Consider the following 9,833-nt stretch of genomic DNA (forward strand, 5'->3'; position numbering starts at 1 on the left):
ATAAATACCACGTTAGAAATACCCTGTCCAATAAATACCACGCTACCCTGTCCAATAAATACCACGCTACCCTGTCCAATAAATAACACGCTACCCTGTTAGAAATAAATAACACGCTACCCTGTCCAATAAATAACACGCTACCCTGTCCAATAAATAACACGCTACCCTGTCCAATAAATACCACGCTACCCTGTCCAATAAATAACACGCTACCCTGTCCAATAAATAACACGCTACCCTGTCCAATAAATAACACGCTACCCTGTCCAATAAATACCACTCTACCCTGTCCAATAAATACCACGCTACCCTGTCCAATAAATACCACGCTACCCTGTCCAATAAATACCACGCTACCCTGTCCAATAAATAACACGCTACCCTGTCCAATAAATAACACGCTACCCTGTCCAATAAATAACACGCTACCCTGTCCAATAAATACCACGCTACCCTGTCCAATAAATACCACGCTACCCTGTCCAATAAATACCACGCTACCCTGTCCAATAAATACCACGCTACCCTGTCCAATAAATACCACGCTACCCTGTCCAATAAATACCACGCTACCCTGTCCAATAAATACCACGCTACCCTGTCCAATAAATACCACGCTACCCTGTCCAATAAATACCACGCTACCCTGTCCAATAAATACCACGCTACCCTGTCCAATAAATACCACGCTACCCTGTCCAATAAATACCACGCTACCCTGTCCAATAAATACCACGCTACCCTGTCCAATAAATACCACGCTACCCTGTCCAATAAATACCACGCTACCCTGTCCAATAAATACCACGCTACCCTGTCCAATAAATACCACGCTACCCTGTCCAATAAATACCACGCTACCCTGTCCAATAAATACCACGCTACCCTGTCCAATAAATACCACGCTACCCTGTCCAATAAATACCACGCTACCCTGTCCAATAAATAACACGCTACCCTGTCCAATAAATACCACGCTACCCTGTCCAATAAATAACACGCTACCCTGTCCAATAAATAACACGCTACCCTGTCCAATAAATAACACGCTACCCTGTCCAATAAATAACACGCTACCCTGTCCAATAAATAACACGCTACCCTGTCCAATAAATACCACGCTACCCTGTCCAATAAATACCACGCTACCCTGTCCAATAAATAACACGCTACCCTGTCCAATAAATAACACGCTACCCTGTCCAATAAATAACACGCTACCCTGTCCAATAAATACCACGCTACCCTGTCCAATAAATAACACGCTACCCTGTCCAATAAATAACACGCTACCCTGTCCAATAAATACCACGCTACCCTGTCCAATAAATAACACGCTACCCTGTCCAATAAATAACACGCTACCCTGTCCAATAAATAACACGCTACCCTGTCCAATAAATAACACGCTACCCTGTCCAATAAATAACACGCTACCCTGTCCAATAAATACCACGCTACCCTGTCCAATAAATAACACGCTACCCTGTCCAATAAATAACACGCTACCCTGTCCAATAAATAACACGCTACCCTGTCCAATAAATAACACGCTACCCTGTCCAATAAATACCACGCTACCCTGTCCAATAAATACCACGCTACCCTGTCCAATAAATACCACGCTACCCTGTCCAATAAATACCACGCTACCCTGTCCAATAAATACCACGCTACCCTGTCCAATAAATACCACGCTACCCTGTCCAATATATACCACGCTACCCTGTCCAATAAATACCACGCTACCCTCCTCCCATAACAAAATGTTTCTGTCCTCATCAGCATTAGTTTTCAGTTGTTTTCTACATGTAAAACTAGATGGCTAGCTAGATGAATAGAATTCACGTATTGCCAGATGATAATTATGAAGTAAAACGTTAACTACATAAAGCAATCTTGTTTCGTCTGTATTGGTAAAAGGTAATGTTAATGCAGGAAAGTTAGCACAGAGTGCTTCTCAAATGGACCATTTTATGCACGGTATTATACATATTAGGACACACCCTCTGTTTTTCTCTCTTTTCGCCTGAGCCTCTTCCCAGTTCCCTTTATCGTCCTTTCTCTCTCCCCCCTCTTCCCAGTTCCCTTTATCGTCCTTTCTCTCTCTCTTCACCTGAGCCTCTCTCCTCCCCCTCTCTTCCCAGTTCCCTTTATCGTCCTTTTCTCTCTCTCCCCTCTCTTCCCAGTTCCCTTTATTGTCCTCTCCCCTCTCTTCCCAGTTCCCTTTCTCTCTCCCTCTCCCCCTCTCTTCCCAGTTCCCTTTATTGTCCTCTCCCCCCTCTTCCCAGTTCCCTTTATTGTCCTCTCCTCCCCTCTTCCCAGTTCCCTTTATTGTCCTCTCCTCCCCTCTTCCCAGTTCCCTTTATTGTCCTCTCCTCCCCTCTTCCCAGTTCCCTTTTATTGTTCTCTCCTCCCCAGTTCCCAGTTCCCTTTATTGTCCCTCCTCCCCTCTTCCCAGTTCCCTTTATTGTCCTCTTCTTCCCAGTTCCCTTTATTGTCCTCTTCTTCCCAGTTCCCTTTATTGTCCTCTCCTCCCCTCTTCCCAGTTCCCTTTATTGTCCCCTTTTCCCTCCCAGTTCCCTTTATTGTCCCCTCTTCCCTCCCAGTTCCCTTTATTGTCCCCTCTTCCCTCCCAGTTCCCTTTATTGTCCCCTCTTCCCTCCCAGTTCCCTTTATTGTCCCCTCTTCCTTCCCAGTTCCCTTTCTTGTCCTCTTCCTTCCCAGTTCCCTTTCTTGTCCTCTTCCTTCCCAGTTCCCTTTCTTGTCCTCTTCCTTCCCAGTTCCCTTTCTTGTCCTCTTCCCCCCAGTTCCCTTTCTTGTCCTCTTCCCCCAGTTCCCTTTCTTGTCCTCTTCCCCCAGTTCCCTTTCTTGTCCTCTTCCCCCAGTTCCCTTTCTTGTCCTCTTCCCCCAGTTCCCTTTCTTGTCCTTCCCCCAGTTCCCTTTCTTGTCCCTTCCCCCCAGTTCCCTTTCTTGTCCTCTCCTCTCCTGAAGTGTGTTGTGGGGTCAGGCTGAGATTGAAGCAGAGGCATGTGGGAGTTGTGGTCCCTGTAGCTGTGCTGTGATTGGCTCGTTGGTGAAGCTAATTACTGTGATGTTTCTGGCTTCATAGAGGTCTTGTTAATTAGTTCATGAGGTAATGAATCAATTAGTTAAATCTGTTCCCACTGAGCTTCCCATGGTTCCTGCCCTCTCCTCTCCTGCCCTCTCGTTTCCTGCCCGCTCCTCTCATCTCCTTCCCTGTCCTCTCCTGCCCTCTCCTCTACTGCCCTACCCTATTCTCTCCTCTCTTGCCCCCACCCAGCCACTTCTCTCCTCTCTGAATGGGAAAGCTGATACAGATCACTGAAGCATCTCTCACTAATATTAGATGAGTTTGTTGATACATTGAGTAACCGACACCTCTCCCTCTTTCTCTCTCAGGCATCACCACATTAATAGCTAAAGGTGTCTATGATTCAGCCTTCCCTCTCCATGATGTAAGTTCCTGTCCTTCCAGCTGCACATACAGTATTTGTGATGTTACTGTTAACCTCGTGATAATGTTGCAATTGATAACGCAAACTGTAATGCACTGTGATTGGTCTGTCTGACTCCTCCCCTCTCTGCAGGGGGATTATAAGGTTGTGGGTCACTCTGAGAGGAATGACAGACAGGTAACTACTGCTCTACTGTACTATACTATAATATACTGTTGATACAACCTGGCTCAAGATTGTAACAAACAATGGGAAACCACACACTGAATGAAGGAATAAATAAACACTCACAACAATAATCAGATGAGGCATGACAGTCAGTAAATTAGGTGTCAACTGCCAAAACCACAACGAAATGACCAAAGGTCTGCATGGAGAGAGGAATCTCTTGCTGAATGGGGAAACGACCAAAGGTCTGCATGGAGAGAGGAATCTCTTGCTGAATAAGGAAACGGTGGCTTTATGCCACAGCTGAGCTGTCACAGTTGTACCCCATCAGCCATGACGACCATCCCAGCTCCGCCCACCTCTCCTACTCTGCCCGCCAATCTCCTGCAGGAAGTAAGCACAGCAAAACCCAGTAGACAGAGCAGGGAGGTGCCGTAACACTACTCTACTACAGTGCTTCCCAAACTGGGAAGTTGGGACCCACTTGTGGGTCCAGGTGGGTCACAGGATTTACTCTGATGTCTGGACTGGACTCTACTCTGTCTGTACTCTACTCTACTCTGATGTCTGGACTCTACTCTGATGTCTGTATTGTACTCTACTCTGATGTCTGGACTCTACTCTGATGTCTGTATTGTACTCTACTCTGATGACTGTATTGTACTCTACTCTGATGTCTGTATTGTACTCTACTCTGATGTCTGTATTGTACTCTACTCTGATGTCTGGACTGGACTCTACTCTGATGTCTGGACTCTACTCTGATGTCTGGACTCTACTCTGATGTCTGGACTCTACTCTACTCTGATGTCTGGACTCTACTCTACTCTGATGTCTGGACTCTACTCTACTCTGATGTCTGGACTCTACTCTACTCTGATGTCTGGACTCTACTCTACTCTGATGTCTGGACTCTACTCTACTCTGATGTCTGGACTCTACTCTACTCTGATGTCTGGACTCTACTCTACTCTGATGTCTGGACTCTACTCTACTCTGATGTCTGGACTCTACTCTACTCTGATGTCTGGACTCTACTCTACTCTGATGACTGTACTGAACTCTACTCTGATGACTGTACTGAACTCTACTCTGATGACTGTACTGAACTCTGATGACTGTACTGAACTCTACTCTGATGACTGTACTGAACTCTACTCTGATGACTGTACTGAACTCTACTCTGATGACTGTACTGAACTCTACTCTGATGTCTGTACTGAACTCTACTCTGATGTCTGTACTGAACTCTACTCTGATGTCTGTACTGAACTCTACTCTGATGACTGTACTGAACTCTACTCTGATGACTGTACTGAACTCTACTCTGATGACTGTACTGAACTCTGATGTCTGTACTGAACTCTACTCTGATGTCTGTACTGAACTCTACTCTGATGTCTGGACTCTACTCTACTCTGATGTCTGGACTCTACTCTACTCTGATGTCTGGACTCTACTCTACTCTGATGTCTGGACTCTACTCTGATGTCTGTTCTGAACTCTACTCTGATGTCTGTACTGTACTCTACTCTGATGTCTGTACTGAACTCTACTCTGATGACTGTACTGTTCTCTACTCTGATGACTGGACTGTACTCTACTCTGATGTCTGGACTGGACTCTACTCTGATGTCTGTACTGGACTCTACTCTGATGACTGGACTGGACTCTACTCTGATGACTGGACTGGACTCTACTCTGATGTCTGTACTGAACTCTACTCTGATGTCTGTACTGAACTCTACTCTGATGACTGTACTGAACTCTACTCTGATGACTGTACTGAACTCTACTCTGATGACTGTACTCTACTCTGATGACTGTACTGTACTCTACTCTGATGTCTGTACTGAACTCTACTCTGATGACTGTACTGAACTCTACTCTGATGACTGTACTCTACTCTGATGTCTGTACTGTACTCTACTCTGATGTCTGTACTGAACTCTACTCTGATGTCTGTACTCTACTCTGATGACTGTACTGTACTCTACTCTGATGTCTGTACTGAACTCTACTCTGATGACTGTACTGAACTCTACTCTGATGACTGTACTCTACTCTGATGACTGTACTGTACTCTACTCTGATGTCTGTACTGAACTCTACTCTGATGACTGTACTGAACTCTACTCTGATGACTGTACTCTACTCTGATGACTGTACTGAACTCTACTCTGATGACTGTACTCTACTCTGATGACTGTACTGTACTCTACTCTGATGTCTGTACTGAACTCTACTCTGATGACTGTACTGAACTCTACTCTGATGACTGTACTCTACTCTGATGTCTGTACTGAACTCTACTCTGATGACTGTACTCTACTCTGATGACTGTACTGTACTCTACTCTGATGTCTGTACTGAACTCTACTCTGATGTCTGTACTGGACTCTACTCTGATGACTGTACTGTACTCTACTCTGATGTCTGTTCTGAACTCTACTCTGATGACTGGACTGTACTCTACTCTGATGACTGTACTGAACTCTACTCTGATGTCTGTACTGAACTCTACTCTGATGTCTGTACTGAACTCTACTCTGATGACTGTACTGGACTCTACTCTGATGTCTGGACTGAACTCTACTCTGATGACTGGACTGTACTCTACTCTGATGTCTGTACTCTACTCTGATGACTGTACTGAACTCTACTCTGATGTCTGTACTGAACTCTACTCTGATGTCTGTACTGAACTCTACTCTGATGACTGTACTGAACTCTACTCTGATGACTGTACTGTACTCTACTCTGATGTCTGTACTCTACTCTGATGTCTGTACTGAACTCTACTCTGATGTCTGTACTGTACTCTACTCTGATGACTGTACTGTACTCTACTCTGATGTCTGTACTCTACTCTGATGTCTGTACTGTACTCTACTCTGATGTCTGTACTCTACTCTGATGTCTGGACTGTACTCTACTCTGATGTCTGTACTGAACTCTACTCTGATGACTGTACTGTACTCTACTCTGATGACTGTACTGTACTCTACTCTGATGTCTGTACTCTACTCTGATGACTGTACTGTACTCTACTCTGATGTCTGGACTCTACTCTACTCTGATGTCTGGACTCTACTCTACTCTGATGTCTGTACTGAACTCTACTCTGATGTCTGTACTGAACTCTACTCTGATGACTGGACTGTACTCTACTCTGATGTCTGTACTCTACTCTGATGTCTGGACTGTACTCTACTCTGATGTCTGTACTGAACTCTACTCTGATGTCTGTACTGAACTCTACTCTGATGACTGTACTGTACTCTACTCTGATGTCTGTACTGAACTCTACTCTGATGTCTGTACTGAACTCTACTCTGATGACTGTTCTGTCTAAGCTGCTGCATGATGAGTGGGCCAGATATGGAGCCTTCTACAAATACCAACCTGTGGACCTCATCAGGTATCAACATTACTACATGATTACTACATAACATTATCATTGGGTGTCGGCATTACTACATTAATACCACATTACCAACAATACTATGTTATAACAACATGACATTATCAGATGTCCACATTACCACAACTATATTACATTATCATCCGGTACCAACATTACATTGTTATTTCATTACATTATCACCAGGTGTCCACATTATTGTTACATCATCAGGTACCTACATTATCATTGCATTATCATCGGGTACCTGCATTATCATTACATCATTAGTTACATACATTATTATTGCAATATCATCAGGTACCAGCATTACTACAATGTTACCATATTACTGTTATTACTACATTACATATCAGATAACAACATTACTATGCTATTACTACATTACATTATCAGATACCCACATTACTATGCTATCACTAAATTACATTATCATCAGGTATCAACATTACATTATTACTGCATTACATTATCAGATAACAACATTAATATGCTATTACTACATTACATTATCATTACATTACATTATCAGATACTAACATTACTATGCTATTACTACATTATCATCAGGTATAATCATTGCATTATTACTGCATTACATTATCAGGTACCAACACTACTATTATTACTACATATACCATTATTATTACATTGTCATAACTTTTTACAGAGCAATTTACAGGAACAATTAGGGTTACGTGTCTTGCTCATGGGCACATTGACCGATTTAAAAAAATATATATATATAAAAATAATTATCGCCTGGTCGCCTCAGGGCTTCAAACCAGCGACCTTTCGGTTACTTGCCCAACGCTCTTAATCGCTAGGCTACCTGCTGCCCCCTCATTAGTTACCAACATTAGTAGATTATTTCTACATTATCATCGCTCATTATTACTAGTGAACCCAAACCCTAACAGCAGCCTCATCAGGTATCAGCACCAGTCTCTATTAGTACATTACAATATTACAATGCTGCATTATATTAAGGATCACACATCTGACTGCTGATGACATCTGACTTACAGGAAGTACTTTGGGGAGAAGATCGGTCTGTACTTCGCCTGGCTGGGCGTCTACACTCAGCTGCTCATACCAGCCTCTATGGTTGGGATTATCGTCTTCTGCTACGGCTGTTACACTGTGGATATGGACGTACCCAGGTACACACACACACACACACACACACACACACACACACGCCAGCTACATGTCAGGTACACACACGCCAGCTACATGTCAGGTACACACACACACACACACGCCAGCTACATGTCAGGTACACACACACACACACACACGCCAGCTACATGGCAGGTACACACACACACACACGCCAGCTACATGTCAGGTACACACACACACACGCCAGCTACATGTCAGGTACACACACACACACGCCAGCTACATGTCAGGTACACACACACACACACACACACGCCAGCTACATGTCAGGTACACACACACACACACACGCCAGCTACATGTCAGGTACACACACACACACACGCCAGCTACATGTCAGGTACACACACACACACACACGCCAGCTACATGTCAGGTACACACACACACGCCAGCTACATGTCAGGTACACACACACACGCCAGCTACATGTCAGGTACACACACACACGCCAGCTACATGTCAGGTACACACACACACGCCAGCTACATGTCAGGTACACACACGCCACATGTCACACACACACAGCACATGTCAGGTACACACACACACACACGCCAGCTACATGTCAGGTACACACACACACACACACACACAGCTACATGTCAGGTACACACACGCCAGCTACATGTCAGGTACACACACACACACACGCCAGCTACATGTCAGGTACACACACACACACACGCCAGCTACATGTCAGGTACACACACACACACACACACACACACACACACACACACACACACACGCCAGCTACATGTCAGGTACACACACACACACACACACACACACGCCAGCTACATGTCAGGTACACACACACACACACACACACACACGCCAGCTACATGTCAGGTACACACACACACACACACGCCAGCTACATGTCAGGTACACACACACACACACGCCAGCTACATGTCAGGTACACACACACACACACACGCCAGCTACATGTCAGGTACACACACACACACACGCCAGCTACATGTCAGGTACACACACACACACACACACCAGCTACATGTCAGGTACACACACACACACCAGCTACATGTCAGGTACACACACACACACACACACACACACCAGCTACATGTCAGGTACACACACCCACACACACACACACACACACACACGCCAGCTACATGTCAGGTACATGTCAGGTACACACACACAAACGCCAGCTACATGTCAGGTACACACACACACACACACACACTCACACCAGCTACATGTCAGGTACAAACACACACACGCCAGCTACATGTCAGGTACACACACACACACACACGCCGGGTACATGTCAGGTACACACACACACACGCCGGGTACATGTCAGGTACACACACACACGCCAGCTACATGTCAGGTACACACACACACGCCAGCTACATGTCAGGTACACACACACACACACGCCAGCTACATGTCAGGTACACACACACACACACGCTAGCTACATGTCAGGTACACACACACACGCCAGCTACATGTCAGGTACACACACACACACACACACACGCCAGCTACATGTCAGGTACACACACACACGCCAGCTACATGTCAGGTAC

At 45.0% G+C, this 9,833-nt stretch overlaps 1 protein-coding gene across 1 annotated transcript in view; it reads left to right on the top strand.

The window, feature by feature from the left end:
• LOC112240381 (anoctamin-2-like) overlaps positions 1 to 8,237 on the top strand; it is a gene marked incomplete at its 3' end in the record, with an annotated part of 35,796 nt that extends 27,559 nt beyond the window's left edge. The window contains exons 7-10 of the mRNA XM_042314148.1: positions 3,427 to 3,482; positions 3,615 to 3,659; positions 7,007 to 7,071; positions 8,103 to 8,237. Coding sequence (XP_042170082.1) covers positions 3,427 to 3,482; positions 3,615 to 3,659; positions 7,007 to 7,071; positions 8,103 to 8,237 — 301 coding nt within the window. The remainder of the gene's footprint in view (positions 1 to 3,426; positions 3,483 to 3,614; positions 3,660 to 7,006; positions 7,072 to 8,102) is intronic.
• Positions 8,238 to 9,833: the final 1,596 nt, after the last annotated feature.

This window comes from Oncorhynchus tshawytscha, unplaced genomic scaffold, assembly GCF_018296145.1.
Source record: "Oncorhynchus tshawytscha isolate Ot180627B unplaced genomic scaffold, Otsh_v2.0 Un_contig_17432_pilon_pilon, whole genome shotgun sequence".
NCBI classification, from domain to species: Eukaryota; Metazoa; Chordata; class Actinopteri; order Salmoniformes; family Salmonidae; genus Oncorhynchus; species Oncorhynchus tshawytscha.